General features: G+C 62.9%; 4 protein-coding genes across 5 annotated transcripts; 3 read left to right on the top strand and 1 right to left on the bottom strand.

The window, feature by feature from the left end:
- The first annotated feature begins 73 nt into the window (after nucleotides 1-73).
- On the top strand, nucleotides 74-2,469 carry CHLRE_10g421576v5 (uncharacterized protein). Its single transcript, XM_043066480.1, has one exon. The coding sequence runs from the start codon at nucleotides 248-250 to the stop codon at nucleotides 410-412; it is 165 nt and encodes a 54-aa protein (XP_042919877.1). The 5' UTR covers nucleotides 74-247; the 3' UTR covers nucleotides 413-2,469.
- Nucleotides 2,470-2,523: 54 nt separating this feature from the next.
- CHLRE_10g421550v5 (uncharacterized protein) lies at nucleotides 2,524-11,769 on the top strand. Of its 2 annotated transcripts, none has more exons than XM_001702548.2 (8): nucleotides 2,524-2,628; nucleotides 3,007-3,132; nucleotides 3,423-3,466; nucleotides 3,745-5,968; nucleotides 6,032-6,100; nucleotides 6,297-8,507; nucleotides 8,706-9,209; nucleotides 9,413-11,769. In XM_001702548.2, exons 2-8 carry the CDS (start codon nucleotides 3,028-3,030, stop codon nucleotides 9,521-9,523), a joined length of 5,268 nt encoding a protein of 1,755 aa, XP_001702600.2. In that variant the 5' UTR covers nucleotides 2,524-2,628; nucleotides 3,007-3,027; the 3' UTR covers nucleotides 9,524-11,769. The 2 variants fall into 2 exon arrangements, with proteins under 2 accessions (XP_001702600.2, XP_042919876.1); XM_043066479.1 differs by having other exon boundaries at nucleotides 2,524-2,812.
- A 12-nt stretch (nucleotides 11,770-11,781) lies between these two features.
- Nucleotides 11,782-15,373, bottom strand: CHLRE_10g421500v5 (uncharacterized protein). Its single transcript, XM_043066478.1, has 3 exons — nucleotides 14,807-15,373; nucleotides 13,005-14,582; nucleotides 11,782-12,684 (listed from the first exon to the last, which is right to left on the bottom strand). The coding sequence occupies exons 1-3, from the start codon at nucleotides 15,272-15,274 to the stop codon at nucleotides 12,475-12,477; spliced, it is 2,256 nt and encodes a 751-aa protein (XP_042919875.1). The 5' UTR covers nucleotides 15,275-15,373; the 3' UTR covers nucleotides 11,782-12,474.
- A 590-nt stretch (nucleotides 15,374-15,963) lies between these two features.
- CHLRE_10g421450v5 (uncharacterized protein) lies at nucleotides 15,964-21,372 on the top strand. Its single transcript, XM_043066477.1, has 3 exons — nucleotides 15,964-16,305; nucleotides 16,458-16,509; nucleotides 16,673-21,372. The coding sequence occupies exons 1-3, from the start codon at nucleotides 16,265-16,267 to the stop codon at nucleotides 19,592-19,594; spliced, it is 3,015 nt and encodes a 1,004-aa protein (XP_042919874.1). The 5' UTR covers nucleotides 15,964-16,264; the 3' UTR covers nucleotides 19,595-21,372.
- Nucleotides 21,373-22,004: the final 632 nt, after the last annotated feature.

The raw sequence follows: 22,004 nt of genomic DNA, 5'->3' as shown, positions 1-22,004 counted from the left end.
GAGTGGCCCATGCGAGCAGGCATCCCACATAGACACGGCACTCGCTGCCTTGCTCTCAAAGATGAGATTGAAAGGAAACACACATAACTTCCGCGACTTGGAGCAATCTTGCATGGAACGAAGCGCCTTGGCCTAACCAGGTCCTAGGGTTAGTGTGCGTGTCGAGGGAGGCATCCCACTAGATAGCAAGCATTTCTCTATCCCTGGCTAGACTATCGCATATTGTGAGATTCTCAGAAATAAGGGCATGCGCACATACATGGGATGTGACCGCACTAGCTTGCCCGTAGCTGCTTCGGCCTGCTGCGGGCCCGTGGCTGCTTGGGGTGCTCACATGGGCACTCGCCTTAGCCCAGGGCACCTCTGCGTCCTGTGGCAGTCGGCCAGACGCCTGGACGGCATGGGAAGATAGGACAAGGGAGCACATGACGGCCAATCGTAGCCCCAACGGAGACGTCGGCGTTCCAAACCCTTTGTGCGGTGCGCCTTGGGCTCATACTACGGGGGGCTCAAGCGGCTTGGCACGCACCCACGGTGGCATGCGGTCGTGCCACTGGACCATACTTCGTACGGAGATTCTGACAAAGTAGCAGTGCCGCCAGGTGGATGGCAAATTGAGTAGTATCTTTCTAGGGGCTGGGGCCAAGACTGGGCCAAGACGAATTTTATTCGGGAGTCACGGTGCCGCAGCTAGCCGCAGTCCTTGAACTTTGCTCAGTAACCCCACACAGCCGGCTTCAAAATCTTATAACCTTACTTGTCACACGTGCGTCGACGTGAAGGACTGGGTCCGTCTGCGCATGCGAACAGCTGCTGGGCGCCAGTCGCCATGAGGAGTGTCACGGACACGAAAGTAACCCTCGTGGTAGCAGTACAACTGGTTGGTCGCGCCAGTCTGCTTACGACTCTAAGTACGCATGAACACGCAATTGTACATAACTGCTTACGCTCTGCAGATTAGCGTGTGCTGAGAGAGTATAATAGTTTCAGGCGACTGAACTAAATTACTTTGACACAATCGCAAGCATGTGCGCCGTTGGCAGTTCGTGCTTGTTCTTGCTGCATATCCACGCCGAGAACGTGCCTTTTCGCGATAAGAATGGTAACTAGTTGCCCTAGAACGGGTTCCGGTTCTTCCGACTAGCCTGACTCGAGGACGTCCTGGCTTCAGGCACACATAATAAGTCACGAGGTTCTAAGAACGTTGCGAGGGGCGTGTGCAATCGCTTCTACTCAAGAAATGGAGCCCCCAGAACAGAGACTGTTGGTTTCAAGCCTTGCAGCCCTGTCATAATGGCAGCATGCTAACGGAGGCTTTTAGAGCTTAAGGGAATGGAGCGTGGAGAGGCAGCAGGGCGCGCCCATATGAGCACAAGCTGTAAGGTAAGCCAGTTTTAAGTTTGAATCTTGTTGCAAAGAGTTACGTGCATCGGGTGAGCGAGCTATGCATGCACTACGACGGAAGTTACGCAAGAAGGGGCTTATGGTCCCTGCGGTAGCTATGCGGTGCTTTAACGCTCAGGTGCGTGCGGTATTATCTTACGGTGCACAAGTGTGGGCACCAGACGCGCTTCTCCAAGTGTTCAATGCGTCCCCAGTTGACGGTCAAAGATATGGAGCGTTTGATCGAGCACTAGAGCATGGCATGGTTCGCATTCAGATGGATTTCATGAAGGAAGTGGTGGGAGCCCAGAAACCAACACATGAACTGCTCTTTCGAGAGCTTGGGTGCATGCCACTACACGTGCATTGGGCTGAGCTTGTTTTCCGTTTTTGGAACCAACTGGTTAAGGCAACCGGTACTGTTTACCATCAGGCGTTTAAGGAGGAGATACGAGCGGTGTTGAGCAACCTACCGACGCCGCCCACGCACACGTGGGGGGCTAAAGTTCTGCGGTTATTGATGGTTGGCCTTGGCTACCGTTTCAGTGGAGAGGCAGCTGATATCGAGGCCAATATTACACGCATTACTACGCAAGAACTGGATGTTGCCTCCCTCATGGGGAAGGTACGCGAGAAGTTTGAGGAGGACTGGGCTAGCAACAGGTTAGAGGTTAATCCACGGGATTTTGTGACGCAAGCAGGGGTCAAGCCTGGCGTGAAGATATGTCGTTACAAGCATTGGATGGGGGAAACACGGCACACGCAAATCTACATTCCCCGAGCATGGCATGTCTCCATGATGAGATTCAGGATGGGCGTGTGGATGATTGAGGCTAACAACCCACGCGGTGCGCAGGGTGCGCACAGGGAGAGAGCACAGAGAGTATGTCCGCTTTGCCACGCTGATGGGGAGGAGCATGTAGAGGATGAGAGGCATGTGCTGCTTGAGTGCAAGGCGTACGATGATATCAGAAGCACGCTGTGGGAGGTGATTCCCGCGACTATGATGGACGCGATGGCCAGTGGTGACCAGAGGGGTTTAGCGCGTGTCATTCACGCGATAAGGCTGCGACGTAACGACCTTACGGCGCGACCAATTTAGATATATTATTGCATGAACTGTTTTGCTTTTTGAATAATCCTTTTGAGACTAGTTTTGGCGGTCCATGAGCTTCCTGGCTCGTTTGGACCAATCTACGAGCATGAACTTGTAACATCAATCAATCAATCAATCAATCATGTAAGGTAAGAAGTAGCGAGCGCTTCAATTATCATAACACGGTCCATGATCTTTGGACAATTTGTTTCGTGTGCCCTGGGAAAACCGGCCTCGTCCTGCTGGAAGACCTGCTCTTTTTCGCCATGCCGTCCCACGCGCACATCGTCGTTGCAAAACCCACGCGACACAGTCGCGATAGGGATTAACAAGGCACGCACACCCCACATCTCACTTACGCGGTTCCCAGGAAGTCCGGTTTCGCCAGGCGTGGGGACTGACTGCAGTCGCGCCGGCCGCCTCGCTCCGTCCGGGTCGGCCATGTCCCGGACCCTCCAACATCCGATACACAACTTTGCCCCGCACCATCCTCATCACTCGCTCCCGCCGCTCCCACGCACGCACAGGTGGAGGGCTGCAATGCGGACATGACCGCTGAGCGGCCCTATTACCGGCGGTACTCGGTGTGCGAGGCGCACATACGCGCGCTACAGGTGCAACACGCCGGGAAGACGCAGCGCTTCTGCCAGCAGGTGCGTGGCGTGTACGGGCAGGGATGATGGACTTCTAGTGTTTGAAAGCAGCTCCGTGATGGTACCGGTATGGAGCAGCAGTGGGATGGGGGTACAACAGGCACACGCTCCGCTGCACGTGCTTGCGTGAATGACAATTGGGCTGTGCCTACCTCGTTAGGGGGCGGCAGCAAGAATCCGCCGTGGTGTGTGCTGTCGTGCGTAACGCTGCCTGCCCGGCACGCATCGAAAGTCTTCAGCATCTACGCAACATGATATATACCGTTCTGCTGTTGCGCGCGTGTATGCAGTGCGGCAAATTCCAGGAGCTCGTGGACTTTGACGGCGACAAGAGGTGCGTGCGTGTGGCACGACGAGCAGTTGGGACCCCTTGCGTCCAGACTAGACTGGACAGGCTGTCAGACTGCCTGTCAACTGCCTGTCATCAGACTGGGAGCTTTGGTCAGCATGGGTACTGTACACGGGCTGCTGGTGCCGGAGGGGGCGGCTGGCTAGCTAGATAGGCTGGGGCTCTTGTTGTATGCTGGCTCTGTGCAGTCAGTACAGCGCCTTCGTGACGGCCATGCAAGCAGTCTGCCATACAACATCGGCGTTCCCACTGCTTTTTCTCAGGTCCTGTCGAACGCAGTTAGCCAAGCACAGCGCGCGGCGGCGGCTGAAGCTGGCGGCGCGGCGGCAGCAGCGCGAGCAGGAGCGCCAGCAGCGGCTGCGCCAGCAGGACCAGGGCGGTGGTGGCAGTGCGGCGGGGGCTTGCGGCGGCGGTGATGGCTCCGATGCAGCTGATGAGGACGATGAGGGCACGGAGCACCACAGCGAGGACGAGCACAGGGCAGATGGAGGCTCCACAGCGGGTGCCGCTGCTGCCAGCGGCGCTGCCGCCACAGCCGGGCGCCGCGGCGACGAATCAGATGACGGCAGCATGGATGAGGATCACGGTGGCCTTGCAAGCTATGATGGGGCCGCTGCTCGCGGCCGCAGGCACAAAGCGTCCGCACGCGACAAGGCGGCGGCGGCAGCGGCACCAGCAGCAGCCGCGGCAGCAGCAGCAGCAGCAGCAGCAGCAGCAGCAGCAGCAGCAGCAGAAGTGGCAGAAGCCGGTATGCGGCGGGCTGGTGCGCGCGTTGCCGCAGGCAGGAACAGAAGCAGCAAGAGCCGGCGGCGCGCCGAGCCGCCTAGCACCGCCCGCACGTCATCAGCGGAGGGGAAAGGGGACAGCAAGCCGGCTGCAGAAGGTGGTGCTTCCGGCATGTCCGCTGCAGCTGCTGCCACCACTGCTCCTGAGCTGCGGCCTGCACGGCAGGGCACACGGAACAGGCAAGCTCGCGCAGCCGCGCTAGCCGCAGTGGCCGCAATGGCCAAGGTCGGACAGAGCAGCAGTAGCAGCAGCGGCGGCAGCAGCAGCGATGATGCTGACAGCGCGGCAGAAGAGGAGCAGCAACAGCAGCCGTCAGCAACACGCCGGCGAGTTGCCGCGGCCGTGCGGAGCCCCGCGCGGGCCATGGCACCGCAGGCACCACAGGCGCCGCCGCCGCCATCTGCTGCCACCGCGGCAGCGGCCATACCCCCCATGAGCATCAAGAGGGAGTTGGCGGATGCCGCGGAGGAGTCCTATGCTGCGGAGAACGCACAAGGCGGTCTGCGGAGTGGCTCAGCCGGCGCCGCGTCGCCTGACGCGGCGGACGAACCTGCCGCGGCGCCGCGGCTGATGACGGCGGGTCTGGCCATTGCGGCAGGCACCGAGGTGGCAGCTGGCTCTCAGCCCCAGCAGCACGTGGCCGCCAGCGCTGCTGCTGGGCAGCAGCCGGCGCAGGACCGCGGCGGCGGGGCAGCCGCGGCAGCCGCCGTGGACACATCGGCGGGCAGCGCAGACGCCGCCGCAGACGCAGCGGCGGGGCCGGCGCGTGACGCGCAGCAGCAGCAGGCGCACGGCGGACATGGTGCTGCAGTAGTCGCCGTACAGGAGGAGCCCCAGCAGCAGCCGCAGAGCAGGTTCGGACCTGACGTGGAGCGTGAGGATGGCGGCGGCGGCGGTGGCGACGAAATGGAGGTCGACGGTGCTGCTGGAGCGACCGCCGCCGGTGCAGGTGAAGGTGCAGGTGGCAAGGGCGAGGATGCCAGCAGGAAGGTCCAGGGCGGCGCCAGTCCTTTCCATAGCCAGCAGCAGCAGCAGCAGCAGCAGCAGCAGCAGCAGCAGCAGCAGTTGCGGGAGGTCCGCACTGCTGCAGCCAGCAGCGGCGGCCGCGGCGGCGGGGTTGCCGGCAGTGGGGGCGGCGGCATGTCGGAGCATGACGTACGGCTGCGACTGCTGGGGCGGCTATCGAGTGGCGCCGGCACAGCACCAGCAGCCACCAGCAGCCATCCGCACCCCGCACCGGGCCTGCATCTGCAGCCCGCACAGACCACGCCAATGCTGGCCGCGCCAGGGTCCGCGGCGGCCGCCGCTCCGGAGGCCACCCGAAGTTTGGCCGACATCGGGGCGGCTGTACGCAAGCGTGCGGCCGAGCAGCTCCGGCGGTACCAGCAGCAGGAGCGCCAGCAGCCACTAAAAGCAAGTGAGCAGCTGCAGCAGCAGCAGCAGTTCAACTCTGCGCCCGGGTTCGGCCGTGGTAGCCGGACGTCGTACGAGGCGGCATCTGTGGCAGGCGGGTCCATGTCTTGTGGCGCGGTGATGGGCTCGGCGGCAACATCAGGTGCCTTGTACAGCGCCTTACCGGATGACTTGCAGCTGGACCTGGAGATCAACTCAATGCTGGTGGAGCTTGCGGCCGAGCAGGTGCTGATGGGGCAGCAGCGGCAGCAGCAGCGGCTGCGCCAAATGCAGCAGGAGCGTCTGCTTGCGCATCAGCAACAGCAGTAACAGCAGCAGCAGCAGCCACGTCACGTGCAGCCGCCTCTGCAGCCGCTGCTGCAGCAGCCATCAGCACACCAGCCGCTGTCATCGGGTGCGAGCGACATGGAGGTGTCACAGGTGTGTGTGCATGTGCTTGCGCATACCGGTATATGTACGTGTGTACGTGTGTACCTTACAACACCATCCTCATTGTGTGCTGGAGACCTGGTATATGGGCAACCACCGCTGGGTCATCACAGGCGCACACGCATGTCATGCCCTGCCGCCGCTCATCACACGTTCCTCTGTGATTGCCAAATCTTCCAACACACAGACTCTATCAATGGAGCCCGCTGTGGGCAATATCACGCCCTCGCCCGCGGCGGCAATCGCATTGGCCCTGCGCGGTGCTGGCTCATCAGCATCTGGCGCGGACGCCGTCGGCGGTCTCCCTGCGACCGCCGTGGCCGCACTGAGTGCACGCCTGCCAACGCTCCCCACTTCCCTAATCGCATCTCCGCCGGCATCACATCAGCGCCTGCAGACACAGTTGCAGGCGCACGGCATAACGCTTCACCTGGGTGCCCTTGCCTCCCCGCCGCCGGCAGCAGCAGCCGGCGGCGCGGGCGACGCTTCTGGCGCCAGTGGCGGCGGAGGCGGCACTAGCGGCGGCAGCGCCCGCGACGCACGGCAGCAGCTGCAGCAGCAGCTGGGCTCAGCTGGTGCTGCACTCATGAGGCAGACCCCGCGCGACGCGCCCGCACACACGGGCAACGCCTCCTCTCCCCATGGTACTGGTGGCTCCTTTGCCGGCCAGGGCTGCTCTGCGTCCGCCTCCATTATGGCGGCAGCTAGTGGTCGCATCATAATGCCGGTCGCAGCCGGCGGCCTGAGCTCAGCTGGCGAATCTTCCGGATACGCGCAGCTAATGGGTAGCAACCTGACCTCCGGGCCGCTGCTGGCCACCAAACCGGTGGGCGATATGTCTTCCGCGCCGGCAGGCTTCGTCAGAGATGCCCGCATGAGCGGTCTGGCTGACATCTCCGCTTTCACTGGTTCGGCGGTAGGCGCTGTGGGCGGCGGCGTTGGGCACCCGCCGCGGTGGGGCAGCGCCGGCGACGCGGTCCCCGTGGAGGCTGCTACAGCCATTCCTGGCATGGGCCGTAGCGGCGGCGGCGTGGATGGCTTCCGGGCGCACACAAGCACTGCTGGTGGTGCTGGCGGCGGCGGCGGTGGTGGTGGTGGTGGTGGTGGTGGTGGTGGTGGTGGTGGTGGTGGTGGTGGTGGGCACGGCCTGGTGCCGGAGCGGCTAGACGACTGGCGCTCTCTGGCGGCGAGCGGCGCCATGGCTCCATCCAGTCTTGGCGGCGGCGGCATCAGCAACAGCCTTGGAGCGAGCATGGGGCAGCGACCCGCATCGGACGGGGCGGCGGTGTTTCCGCTCAGCCTCATGCGTGGCGGTAGCAGCAGCGGCGGCAGCCTTACGGCGCTGGGCTCGGCGCCTGGCGGCGCGCGCCGCGGCGGCAGCGGCCTGTCAGCCGGTGGCAGCGGTGCTACAGCTGGCGGCGGCGGCGGCGGCGTCCTGGGGCTCGCCGGCGGGCGCCCTGGCACACGTGTGGAGCTGCTACAGCTGGACGCTGTGGGTGCTACAGCCGCAGCCCGCCAGCCCGCCGCCGAGGCGGGCGCTGGGTTTGGCAGCATGATACTCTGCGAGCTGGGCGCTACCGGCGGCGGCGACGAGGGTGGCGGCAGTGGCTCGTTTGCGGGTCTTACGGCGTACAGGCAGGCAGCAGGCGGCTCATCAGGAGGGTTGCTTGGCAGCGGCGCCCGCACTTCGTGGCTCAGTGGCGGCGTCCTTGCCATGGACACAGATGACGGGGAGGGAGTCCCGGGCGGGAGGGCGGTGGCGGGGGCCACAGACACGCGCCGGGGCAGCGGCTATGGCACCGATGGCGTGGGTTCGGGCGCGGCCGGCCGCATGGCCCTGCAGCTGCAACAGCAGCTGGAACAGTATGGCCAGCAACACGGCTTGCCGCAGGACGGGGCTGCACCGGTGGGGCTGCGGATGCAGTCGCAGCCCCAGCCGCAGATGCAGATGCAGATGCTGCAGCGGCAGGCGCTGCCGACCCCTGAAAGCAGTGCGGCGCCTAGTAGTGTGGCACCCGCGGCAGGTTCAGTGCCGCCGTTCAACAGCGACCCCGGCACCAGCAACAACATCCGCCGGCAGATGCAGCTACAGCTGCAGCTGCACCAGCTTGCACAGCAGGCACAGCATGATCAGGCCGTGCAGCAGCGTGCCATGCAGGTTCAGCAGGCTCAGCAGGCTCAGCGGCGGCAGGCACAGCTGCAGCAGATGCAGCTGCGGCAAGCCTGGCAGATGCAGCAGCAACAGGCGCAACAGCAGCAGGCGCAGCTAGCGCAACAGGCGGCAGCGCAACAGCCGATGCCTTGGGAGTTGGAGGCGGCGCTCGTGCAGCGCTTCAGCATCAAGATGTACGGGTGCTCACCCGAGGACCTGATGCCGGACGCTCGCGAGCAACTGGAGGTAGGTGCGCGCGTGTATGTCGTGCATCGGGCGGGTGTGGCAATCAACGAAACGCCGCATGCAGAGCATAAGTACCGCACGCTCTTGTAGTGACTGCTGTCTAAAGCCCATACCAGCTGCTCGTGTTTTGTCGCAACCAACTATCTAAAAGATAACCGAATTGTCGCCAACTGCCAACGTCAAACTGTTGCGCCACAGGCCTGGCTCCGATCCCAAGGGCTGCACGTGCTGCAGGCCAGTGCGCGCAGCGGCTGCGTGCACATCGTGGCGGACGTCGTGCGCATGCCGCCGCAGCAGCTGGCCCCAGCAGCGGACACGGCTGCCGAGGCGGCGATGGCGGGGCGGGGGCCACCTGGTGAGCCGCATGGTGATGCCGTTGGTGCCGGTCGCAGCAGCTCTGAAGGCCTGTATGAGCTGCTAGGCGGCTTGGTGCTACAGCCCGGTATGGCAGGCAGTAGCAGCCAGTGGCAAGGAGATGGCGGCGGCTGCAGTAGCGACGGCACTTCAGCAGGGGGCGACCAGCGGATCAGCAGCAGGAGCGGCAGAGCGGTTCTGGGCTTGCTGCAGGGCCTGTTGGGGCCTCGGCTGGGGCAGAAGGACACCACGACAGGTTCCGGCTCCGCCACACACGCAAGACCTGCCGGCGCGGATTATGAGCAGCAGGTGGCAGCGGGCCGTGTGGAGCTCCAGCTGGGCTCGCAGGTATGCATGTCATCAGGGCCCAGTGCCTGCATGTCATGCCTTTGTGCAGGCGCGTGCACTTGCCGCGCCCTTGCTTCCTCGTATCTGCCATGCATTTGGCATGTGTACGCACTGCTTGCTGTGGCCGAGTGGAGGATGACTTGCTTGACGCCTGCATAGGTGCGCCTGACCTTAATGCCCAAACCTGCCTGCCCAACTTGTAGGTCATAGAGCTCACGCTGCATCAGCTGCTGCAAGCCGCCGCCGAGGTGGCGAAGCGGCCCGCTGGAGGGCCACCGCTGCAGCAGATGCAGCAGCAGCGAGGATGTGAATAAAGGGCAGCAAGAGGCGGAACCTTCGGACTGAGGCGCAGGTGGACAGGCAGTCAGCTGGCAGTGCAGAGCAAAACATTTTCGTAGCGTGCTGCACACGCCGACTGGTTGTAGCGAAGCTGGCCCGCGCACTTCATAGCATGCAAAGCAGCCAACCCAGTGCTCAAGCGAAAGTATGCATAAGCACGTGCAGACTTGCGTGCATGCCCTTGCATGTATGCATGCATGCATCTTGGGGTGAGAGGACCGCGCGCCGTGCAGAAGTTCTGCTGGGTGATCCAATAATGGAGTGCGACTGCGCTGCCGTGGAGATTAGATGGTCTGGTTTCGCCCAGCCAGCAGCATGCAGCAGGATTTCAAGAAGCGGCCGGGGGTGTCATGTCAACGGGACGTTGGTGAGGGATTACGAATTGGGTGACGTATGTACAATGTGAATGTGGGTGACTGTGGACTGGCTGGGTAATAAGCCGCCAGCGAACTGGCGAACGGGAGTGGCCAGTGGCTGTATGGAATGCCCCGTAGTTGCATCCGGGCATGTTGCATGCATTACCAACAAGTATGCGAGCCTTGAGCACAGTGCTTTGAGCACCTATTACATCTAGGTCCGGAACGCATGGCAACCTCTGCCGCTAGTACCGGCGACGCACGCCATGTCACATCGGAACTACGCTGCACGCAAGGCAGCTGTTCACCGGTCGACCTCCGGAGAAGAACATCCATGATGTGCGTGCTAAAGACAGGCGCGTCACGCCTTGCTTGCAAGGTTATAACTAAGTAATGCCGCTGGCGCGATTGTAGTGCCCAGGGCAGGGAGCTACCTTAATGCCATTGATTCTGCATGATAAAAGCCTTGTTTGGGGAAGTGGCATGAAGTACGGGGATCGGTGCATGACATGGACATGTCGTGCAATGCGCACTTGTATGTGCTGGTGGAGAAAGGGCGAGGCGGAGAGAGCAAGAATAACATGGGCATACTTGCACACGTTTTTGGACATCCCAACACACGCACGCGCCGAGTGCCCAACGCAGATGCAGTATTACCTTGAGCTGCACGTGGCATACCTCTATCTTGCGCGTTGTGCGGCATTATTGGTGGGGTAGGGGGTTTGATGGGGATTCACGATTGGAAGCGCGTCTGTGTGTAGTACGGTTGTGGGACTGGGCCACGGAAAACGTGCATTCCTGTGGCATGGTATAAGCCGCGCGCTGGTCTGGGAAATGGTTGTTGCGGCTTGTCGCCTTCGCGGCATAGCCCACCCTGGCATTTGGGGCATCGAGGCTGCTTCTCCGCGCGTCGTGGTGCCCTTGCGTAGTACATACAAGTGTACTCCCCGTCGCAACTTGCGGACTTGGTCACTAGCGGCAGGGAGTCGCCAGCCTTGCGCGTGACTGTTGATGTGGAAACCGCAATGCATGAGTACGCTAACGTTTAGAGCATGTTACCCATACAAGTGTGGCATTGGGATGGCTGGTGGATGGGGTACTGCACATTCAGGCAGGGATGCGTTGGGGCATGTTTGGGCATTTATGATTGGGGGGGGGGGCACACCGGTCGGCGACACGGCGAGTGCAACCGGCCCTGCTGCTTTTGAAGGCGAACACGGTTGTCCATCAATGAGGGGGCTTCATTTTGCGTTGTGCGTACTTTGTATAAGCACGTGCCAGTGGGCCCAGTGTAAGGCAGGCGCATTTGTTTGCTGGTGCCCGCGGGCTAGCTGGGGATGCACTGTGTGCTTGGGCTCCGGATTGCGTGTGTCGGACCTCGCCTTGCACGAAAGCGCAGTGTAAGGGGTCTGCTCAGGGGAGGGGTCTGCTCCTTCATTTGGTACCGGCAGCTGCAAGGGACGTGGAGGCCTGCGTAGGCGTGTGCGATGGGACAGGGTTAAGGCAGGTTGGTGAAGTCCCAGACCATGCGTGACATGCGCTATTGGTGGATTGGTTGTCCGAGGATGCGAGACAATATACGGTATCGACCTGTACAACGTGAAACCCGTCCTGTTGCTAGGTGTGTGTGCAAGGAAACGCTGGAACACAATCTTTCTAAATGTCACATCAAGTCAAAGCCTCTGACCCTTAAGCGAGGGCACGGCGGGAGGCATAAGAAGGAAGTGGCTGGAGGTGGCGCGAACGGCAGGGCGGTCAGGGCGGCTACATGGGCTGGGCGGGCGGTCCAGTTGTACGGAGGGTTTGCAGGGCATGTGGGATCAGGACCACCCCAGCCCGGGCCTCCGGTTTTCACGAGGCAGGAAGGAGCAGTGCGCAAATCGTTTGAGTGTTGTCAGTACGGTAGACTGGCGTGCCAAGGCGGATCCCAAGGCCTCGATGGTATCACCCCCAAACCTCAAACTACGGGACATCGTACACCATTTGTAAAACAAGTATGTCCCACACTCTCATCAGCAACTAGCGAACGCCCCATGGTGGTGCCCTCTGGAGTCAGGAAGCACCTCTTGGCCTACTCAAACACATCAGCGGCCAGCGCGTCACAGCCGACGGTTTCGAACACCAGACTGACGTCGGCTGTGACATCGGCCATCCTCACAGGCCCCCAAACCGGCCTCCTACAATGTGCCGGCGCCAACAGTCACATACCGGTACTGTGCAACCGTGGTGTTGGGGCCCCGCATCATCCTGCAATGGATTCAACTCCATGCCCTTGCTTGTCCCATCTCTGTAATGCTGCGTGCATCTGCCGGCACCAAGAGCTCATCACGGGCCTGCCAAGGCGCCTGCACAGCTCCCCCGGGGCTCATTAATCGCCCCGCGCACGCACCTCAGCAAACCGCTCCATCCATGCCAACAATTGACATATCTGGCGGTACGGTATATCAAGTCATCAACGCACTCTGACACTATGACCCTTTCCCTTCTACTATTCTGACACTATGTCAACACACTTTGCCACCCCACAGCCACGGGCCCATGACCACCACACCACAGCATCCACAGCCGTCTCACCACATGAAAGTCTGCTGTCGCGGCAGCTCCGAAGCCACTGTCCGCCCCAGCCCCTGCAGCCATCGAATCTGTTCCTGCAGCGGCACCGCCACCCCTGGGGGCGCTGCGCCGGCACGGCCTGCCGCCTGCGCAAACCCGCCCGCCGCCTCCGCTTCCACCGCACCCTCCGCCGACATCGCGTGCCGCCACACGCCCTCATCCAAGACCTGCGGAGGGCATGCGTGCGTGTGGAAACGGTGCCGGTGCGGCCTCACGCACGGGGGGAGGGGGAGTCGTGCGGCGGGGCTTCCTGGCCAGTACTGACAGTTACAGTGCCCTCATACAGTAATGTGACGTGCGGCCGAGCGGGGCCTGAGCCGTGGTGCAGCGCGGTTAGGGGACGCGTTGGCGGCAGCGTGGGCCCTTACGCCGGTGATGACGGGAGTCACGACGGCTAGATTGCTGCTGCCGCGAGCCCCTAGGCCGCCTGCACGGCGCCCCGATTGCGCCTGTCACCAACAACTTGTGCGCGCACGCCACAACTCACTTGCTGCAGGCTCCGCAGCAGCGGCATGCTCAGTTGCAGCTTTCCGGTTTTCTCCTGCAGTCGCTCCGACGTCTCCACCGCAACCACGTCCAGCTGAGTCGCAGGCGCCACTTTGCGGACCACAGAATGCAGCGCCGCAAAACCGCCCGCCTGGCCATGCATCTGCAGCAGCAGCGCCGGCACACTCGGCACCACTTGGCATCTACAGATCGCCTCGCCCTCGGACGCGTCGTCATCCGCCCATGCGCCGCCGTCCGCCGCCCCAGCGGCCACGGCCGCCGCGGCTTGCTCGCCGAGCCATTCCAGCCAGCCCGACAGAGCCTGCGGCGCCATCGCAAGCCCCGCGACCAGCGGCCCTCGCAGCACCAGCATCTGCTGTGGGCGTACGCCGTCAAGTTCAGCAGCTTCCAGTGCTGGGGCGAGCGGAGGACCGCCAGCCGCTGCTGATACCGTTGACGCTGACGCTGCAGCGGCGGCGGGCAGGGGAGGCAGCGCCAGCAGCAGCTGCACAGCTCGCGAAAGCACGACCTCAGGCGGCATTCCTATGACCGGCGGGTGCTGCTGCGGCTGCTGCTGGTGCTGCGGCTGCTGTTGCTGCAGTTGCGGCTGCTGCCGCACTCCTGGGAGCTGCTCGCCCGGCCCCCGGTCCTGAGGCCAAGACGGAGGTGGCGGCGAAACACGCACTCGCAGGCAGTACCCCGAGAAGGTGCTGTCGCACTCTGGCAAGGCGTTCACCTCAAGACTTCCCGGCAGGCCGAGCACCTCCATCGCCTGAAGCGCGGCCGGCTCTGGCATGTCCAGAGACAACCTCAGGGTGTCCACAACCACCTGGGAGCAGCCCCGCACCAGCTCCCGCATCGCGGCCAGCTCACTCCCCTCCAGCGGCGCCACCGGGACAGGCAGGCTGCGGTGCGTCCGCAGTGACAGTGTCTCGAGGTGCAGGAGCCGCAGCGGCCGCATTGTGCTGCTGCCGCTTGTGCCGCTTGTGCCACTGGTGTCGCCGCCGCCGCAGCGGCTGGCGCCGCGCCGCATGAGCGGCAGCAGTACGTCCCTGGCGAGCAGCGCTAGGCTGCGGTAGCCTGGGTGCTGACTCCCGCAGCAAACGTCGCGGAGCTGCCCGGCCTCAAACGTCAGCTCCATCTCCAAGCGGCCACAGTCCCACGACCCTTTTGAGATGTGGTTGTGTATCCGGAAGGTGGACAGGCTCGGCGGCAGGCAGTCAAGGAGCATGAATAGGCTGGCTGCGTCCTGGTGTGGCAAGCACTCATCCAGGACAAGAATCTGTAGCCCGCTGATTGATGCAATGCCTGATGCAATTGTGCCCACAGCGGAGGCATCACAACAGCTCCCCTGTCTGATAGACAGCTCGCGCAGCCTGGGGAAAAGGGAGCTGCCCGGCTGCTGCTGCTGTTGCTGCTGTTGCTGATAGTGCTGAAGCAGCAGCGCCAGCGGTTTGGTGCAAGGCAGGGCGAGTTTCTCGAGCTGCGACATGCGCGCGAGTCCGCCGAGCACTAGCGCCCTCAGCTCTGCCTGGCAGCACGGCATGTGCCCAATCGACGTCGCCTCCATATCCAATGCCTGCGTACCGTACGGTATACATGGCGTGCCGTCACAAATGTTACCAAGACCGTCTCGGCTGTGCAAGCCCTCCCTTGCTGCGTTTGCGACAAGCTGTGTGCGGGAACCTTTCCGTTCTGAGCGAGGAGCATGAGCACGGCCATCGGTTCACGGGAGGGCAGGTAGCCATCCCTGGAAGCCCAAGGGGTATGCAATTGGCCACTCGCTATCCCCCACGCCCGCACCTGGAGGTTTGGCAGCAGCCGCGCCAGTAGCGCGATGAATGGCGCAGAGACGAAGCGCCTGCTGTCCTCGCCTTCCGGTTCCGCCCACAGGTCGAGCCTCAACTCGCGAATGCGCGCCAGGGATGCGGCCGGCTGGTTGAGCAGCCACACCTGCACACCCTCCACCACCTCCTGCAGCTCCCTAAAGGTGAAGTACCCGGCGTCGTCTTCGTCCCGCTCCGTCACAGCCAGCCGCTCACATCGGGGCCAGGTTGAGAGCGAGGGCCACTGGTCCACAGGCAGCTCCACCGGGTATGCAAAGCGCACCTCGTGCACGGAGCTGTCGATCAGGCGCCGAAGTCCGGAGCAGGCCAGGCGAACGGAGCCGACGCAGCCCGCTGCACATAAGGAGCTATATAGCCCGTCCAGCGCTGCAGTGCCGATCGAGCGAAGCGCATCGACCAGCGGATGGTGCTGTTCGTCTTGCATTTTGTGCGTGCGATCTGCGGTACAAGTTAAAGCATATTATGTTGTCTTGTTACAAAATATCAGACTGCAGAGCTCGGCCATGTAGGATTTGCTGGCTGGATCAAGCACCCATGGCGAGGGAATGTGACAAGGCAGAATTGAACCTGAAGCCAGTCCAGGGCACAACCGTGAAGCCTCAGCACATGTTGCACAAACCCCGTGGTGCATGCAGGGGAGCTGTTAGACCCCACCTTCAAATCCGAGCACACGGAATCACACGGACAGGCAGCGTGCATGTGCATGAGCTGCTGCAAAAGGCAAAGAGCGGCATACTACCTTGGATGCTAATGCGCTACGAGCAGCTGATGCCTGGGGGTAATGGATAACCCCACGCGCCACAAGCTACCTAGGGCGGGGTAAGGCATGAGAGCCCCCGAGCAGGGGAACCCCGCAGCCCCATTCTAGGCTACACGTAACCCGGCACGCTGACGTTTCAGCCCCGAACCCCACGGTGACTGCACCAGCCAGCCGAGCCAGCGCAACATGCCGGGCGCCAGGCCTGTTTCTGATATCACAAACCGGTTGGCAGTGTTACATCGGCAGGGATTGCGGCCCAAGCAACCGGCCGAGCAACCGGGCCGCAACCATTGCGCGCTTCACACAAAAATTGTCATGCCATACTAAGGTGTGTGTTGTGTCCATAGGACATACCAATACAAACGCGGTGCGATAGTTTCGTCCATTTTACCACAGGGAGCCGAGCTGCCCGTGTTCACATCGTGGCGTGGGCCTGCAGCTAGTAAAGCGCTTCATGAGTATATTAGGAACTCAAACGTGGGTCGGCTGGCAGCGTACCCTGCGCATCCTCACTGCAGCAGTGCCCAAGCGATGAGCGATGATGTCGTATCTGCTGAAGCAAAGAGAGATAAGGAACAGCAGACGGACCCCAAGCCACGCTTTGAAGTAAAAGGGAGAGCACCAAGATGGACGACCAAGTGGTCAAGCGAGGAGATGCTTCTCCTGGCGATCCTGCATGCAGAAACGGGGAACAGGTGAGTTACAGAAGCCAGGGCACGCCGGGCGGCGTGGACGTCGGCGGCTCCCCCCCCCCCCCCGCCCAAGTTGCCTGCTGCTTGCAGCCGACCCTGTTGCCCCAGCAAAACCGCTGCACCACTGCAAAGCAACTCGCTGACTTCGCCCCCAGGTGGAAGGACATTGCCAAGTACTTCCGCAAACGGAGCGAAACGGATGTCAAGGTACGGCTGGCTGCTTCGGGGCTGACGGTTTCCAGTCCTCCAACGCCCCCCAGTTTCCTCAGCTTGTCGCTTGCCCTCCGCCTTGCGCACCCCCTACTTATCGCTGCCTATTTTACGAGCGCCCAATTTTCAAAGCTCTGCTTACTGCCTAATCACTCCACAGAACATCTACTACAGCTCCATGCGGCTGGTGTCCAGCGACAATAATCTGGGTCGGCGCCTCCTGTCCTCCTACGCCAATGCCGTGCGCGATTGCCACGGCGACCCCTTCCAGCGCCGGGCCGCGCTGGAGGCGAAGAAGGCTGAGCACGGAGTGGACGACGAATACTGCGAGCGCATATTGCAGAGCTGCGCAAACGGCAAGGCGGGGGCCCGGCCGACAGGGCGCGCCACCACGCCTGGTCCCATCGGCACCGAGGCCGCGGCGACAGAAACGACGGCTGCCGCTCTTACAGCAAGCGCCAGCGGTGCTGCCGCTGCAACAGCTGCGGCCATGGCTGCGGCAGCGCACGGGGGCGATGCCGTCGCCACGATCACGACAGCATCCACCGCTGCGGCCACGGCCACGGCAAACTGCACTGCAATTGCCACGGCAGCGGGCGTGCGCGGCGTTGCGGACACGGCCGCCATTGTGGCTGACGGCGGCATGCTTGTAGATGGGGCGACCAGCCCGCTTGTGGAGGCTGGCGGTATCGGCCGTGGCGGCAAACGTGCCGCTGTCGCGAGCGAGCGGCCTACCCGGAGTCGGAAGGCTGGCGGAGAGGCTCAGTCTGCACCCCTGCCAGGCCGAGCGGCCGGCCGGCTGCGCACCGGGCTGGCTGACGTGTCTGGAAGCAGCGAGTCAGGCCAAGCCGATGAGGACAGTGACGGGACCGGTAAGCGCACGTCAGCCGGCTTTGCGCCGTTGGGCCCTATTCTGGCGGCGGCGGTGGCGGACGTGGGCTTGGCAGCCGACAGCGCAGCGGCGGGCGGGCGCCCAGTCAGCAGGGCCGATGGCGGCGGCGGTGCTACTGGTGGTGAGCCGCTGTTGTGGCCGCTCGCGGCTCTGGAGGGCCGGCTGCGGCTCCACCTTGCCGCCGCAGCAGCGGCTGGCGGCGGCGGCGGAGGCCGAGATGCCGGTGCTGGTTATGCACCTGGGGCGGTAGCGGCGGGCGGTGGCAAGGCGGTGCTGGAGCTGCAGCCGGGTGGCGGGCGCCTGCATGACGAGCGAGGGGCAGCAGCGGCACACATAGAGCGCAGCAGGCTGCATGCAAGGCCTCTCGGTCCGCGTGCGAGCCACGACGGCGGCCACCCGGACAGGCGAGGGGCCTCGGCGGGGGTTGTAATCCGGGAAGGCCTGGGTCTGGGGCAGGATCTAGGGCTGCGGGCAGGTGCACCGTCGGCGCCGGCATTGCTGGAGGCTGCGGCGGCGCCCGCGCCTGGTCATGCAGTCGCCAGCGCAGGCCACCTGCGGCACGGTGCTGGCGGTCAGCCCTACGTGCCTTTGCGCACCATGAGCGCAGCTGCCACTTCCGCAACGCTCGGGGCGCGCTCCGGCCTGCTGTCGGGTCTCCCGGAGGCGCCGTCGGCGACGGCGCCAATGCGCGGCGAGTCCATAGGACACGGCAGCTGCAGACCCTTCAGCGCCGCCGCCGCTGCTGCCGCAATGACATCAAGCATCCCGACGGCGCCCACCTCCACGCCCGCGTCCTCCAGCGCTGCGGCCGCAGCAGCAGCCGATGCGGCGGCATTGGTGCCGCGCGAGCTCATGGCGGTTGCGCTGAAGCAGGCAGCAGCGGCCGCCACCGCAGCCGTCGGCGGGCTCGCATTTGACTCTCCTTCGCACAGCGTCCGGTCCTCTGCACCAGGCGTTGAAGCGCGCAGTAGGTTGGCAGCTGCAGCCAGCGCCCGCAGCGCTCCGGCCGACGAGGAGCAGGACTTGGCAGCAGCGTACTACCACCCGTTACCGCTGCACAAGCGGCAGCGGCACGAGTCGCCGCCGCCACCGCGGTCGCGACAGCCGGCGCCCCCGCTGCCGCCTGACCTGCCGCAGCCGCTTTGGCGCGCGACGCCGCTGCAAGCAGCAGGGAATTTAGCACTGGTACGCATGCACGACCACGCGCACAATGGCGATGCATCTGGCGTAGACAGGTTGCAGCTGTTGGCGCAGTCGAAGATGCTGGTGTTGCGACCGCTGGGCGTCATGGCCGCCCCGAAGCGTGAGGTGATGGTGCCGGTGCTGCTCGCTCCGCCCTCTTCGGTGTCCGGCCCGTTTGATGACGGCGACGGCTTCACGAATGCTGGTGGCGACCGCGGGCGTCAGGCGGCACCACAAGCGCATCATACAGCAATGCCGGCGCCGGCGCACTTGCACGGCCGCGCTGGACCGCCGCACTCGCATGCTGCCGACAGCCTGCTGCCGACATCGTCTGTCTCGTCTATGGCGTCAGCGGGAGAAGCAGCAGCGGCAGCAGCCAGCCGGCTGCAACAGGACGTGCACAAGGCACTGCTGCGGCAGCAGCACCAGCAGCAGGTGCAGCAGCTGGAGGCGCAGCAACGGCTGCTAGAGCAGCAGCTGCTGCAGACTCGAGTGCGGCAGCTGCTGATGCTGCAGATGGACGAGCCGCCGCCGTCACAGCAGCAGCAACGGCAGCAGCAGCAACAACAATCGCGACCGCCGCAGATGCCGCCACGCAAACGCACGCCTGCAGACGATGCGGCGGAATGGCTGGCGGCGCACGTGGAGCGCCGGGGTGATGCAGCGCGCGGCCAGGACCAGCACCAGAGCCTCGCGGCCGCGCTCCACCTCGCCGCCCATTCCTCACCTGCCGGCCACTGGGACCTGGAGCAGCAGGTGGTTCTGCCTGTGCGGAGGCCGCCACCGCAGTCGCAGCCGCTGCCACGCGCCGCTTCCGGGATGTATGGACTCGAGCTGCTGTCGGAGGTCGCGGATGAAGCAGCCAATGCGGCGGGCAGTGTGCGGTCGGTGCCGGCCCTGATGTGGCGCGCGCCGGCGCAGGACGACCCTGCTGGGCGTCCCCTCACCCGACTCGGGACGGGCCGCAGCTATGACGTTGGCGGCACCGGCAGCGGCGGCGGTGGCTGAGGGCGGTGGTTGGTGGTGTGTTGCTGGTGATCCAAGGGGCGAGCACTGGCAGCTCAGCCGGGAAGCAATGGTTGCTGGTCTGGGGCGTAGTTACATTTTGTAGTGTCAGGTGTGCACAGGGCGATGTTAGAGCTTAACGCGTCATGCTCGCTTTGGTACAGGCGCGGAGCTGGCTGCGACATTACACCAGTAGCAATAAGGCGGGGCACGGGGCGGGGCTCGGAGACGAGCAACATAGGAAACGTCGATAGGGAAGAAGTGCGCGAGGCAGGCATGAAAGCTAGAGACGGGAGCAACAGGGGCTGCGGTCATTGGGCGCACGCTTGTGCGTCGCGTCGTTCTCGTGCTCGTGTGGTTGCCATATCGCTTGAGTCTTGATGCCGTACGTAGGTCCCGGACCTAGGATGGTCGTGACGGTGGCCGCTGTTAACGCGGAATGGAGCTTCGTGCGCTGTTGCGGACCTGCGCCGACCCCGTGCTGCCACCCTCACAGGTGCAACACGCATGCATGCATGCACACATGTATTTTGCTGCGGTGCGTGTTTGTGTGTCCTGAAACGGCGATGGTTGCGGACTGCTTTTTCAAGATGCGGGAACAGCGCGCCCTGCTACGTGCGGCTGTCTGGTGATGGCTACCGCAAGCGCACTGGCCAGACAGAGCGCCTTGAGAAGGGAAACCACTTTCTTGTTCAAGATGCAGAAGGTCTGTGTGTGTGTGTGTGTGGAGGCGTGATTCGTGCGCATGCGTCTTGGCGACACTGGCGGGCTTCTTTTATTCAGGGTCCATGCATACGTATTTTACTGCATTGACATCGCCCATCCAGACATGGAGACATGTGGATGCGGAGGAGTATATGCGTTGGTGGTATGGGTGGCAGCCAGGCAGGGTTGGAGTCACGTGGTTATGCCGTCTGCCTGTCGATGTCTTGGAATAGCAACATCCGGGTACGCACAGGTAGGGGGAGTTAGCTTTGGAGCGGAGGCTCGATTCCACTTCTTACATCTGATATGCTGGGGGGCGTACGGCTACGCGTTCCCGTTTACTGGAACACCGATGACACACTCTTGCCTGTGCCAGGTTTGGCACAGGGAGTATGACACTGGCATATCGAACTTGGGTCACTCATGCATCAATGGTCATGGGAGTCTATGACATTGTCCTATGCCGCACGGCATGAGCGGGTATAAATGTGGGATGGTACAAGGACTGACTTTATTGATGGGGCAGGATCGCAGGAGATAGCTGGCTGGCTCGCCGCGTTGTTGGCTACTTGTGCCCAACTCAAGTGTGAGCAACGGTGCAGGACAGTACGGCATGCCGCGAGGGCGGGGGCACGTTCAAGGAACGTGGACATCCAGGGATAGCAGGACATTGGCTTGCGCGAGAATCCAGCGCTACAAGTCGTAGGAATGCGACATTGCAAGTCGTATAGGCTATATAAAGCATTTGGTATTGCCATGTTTTAGGGCATTCTATTTTGTGATGACCATTGGGCCAGGCGGTGGACGAACCCGGACGAGGGCGGATTCGGGAAGCAACCTATGCGCCATGCACTTTCGTTATGGAGAGTTGCCAGACTTGCATTTTATGGAATAGCACTGATCATGTGATACGCATGGTAGATATTGCTAGGTTGGCTAGGTTGTGCTCTACGTGGAAATGTGGAACGTTCCAGCTGCCGCGTGCAGCCTACGGGTTTCCCGTGCGGGACCTGGGACATGCCGACCCTGTCCGCACACGGGCCCTGTGCAGGCACTGTGTGTAAACACGGTAGGCGAACACGTGCGGCCAGAGGACTTTGGGTACGTTAAGAGTACCGGAGTGGGCAGCGGCAAAGGCCGTTGCTATGGGCAGTTGGCGGCACGGGAACCGGGACCGGGGTCCAGGGTTTGCATCTTCCAGGGGTGAGCAGCCGCCGCAGGCGAGAACCACGTCCTAGCCCAAGGCATGCAGGGGCCCAAAAATGCCAAACTTTCAGCGTCCGTATGCAGCCCCACGCGGCGAGAATGCACCCCTGGAATTGCCCAATCGTTCTCGCCCGAAGGCCTGTATTGGGGCCCGCGTCTTGCCGCTCCCCGAAGATGCAAGCCCTGCCGGGGTCAGGTCGTCAGCATCCCTGGCCCTTCGAGTGGTGGGCACCAGCCAGCCAGCGTTCTGCGTTCGTCGCATTTCCCCGCAGGGTCGGCCAGGCTTACACTACGGGTATGCAGGCTTGAATTGTCTCTCTGGACTGGATAAGGTGAGACAACAGGAATGCACATGGTGACGCGCAATGTACGCCATACGGTACAGGCGTACAGTAAGGCTGAGATGGAAGCTTGTGACGGGTGAGGCCCCTCGGTGAGGCTGATGCCTGTTGGACCTCCTGCAGCCCAGCTGGAATGGTTGACCGACTGGTCTAGGTAATCC

Source organism: Chlamydomonas reinhardtii, chromosome 10 (genome assembly GCF_000002595.2).
Source record: "Chlamydomonas reinhardtii strain CC-503 cw92 mt+ chromosome 10, whole genome shotgun sequence".
Classification (NCBI taxonomy): Eukaryota; Viridiplantae; Chlorophyta; class Chlorophyceae; order Chlamydomonadales; family Chlamydomonadaceae; genus Chlamydomonas; species Chlamydomonas reinhardtii.
Note: the sequence above shows the minus strand (reverse complement) of the source record. Positions and strands in the feature narration are given on the sequence as shown.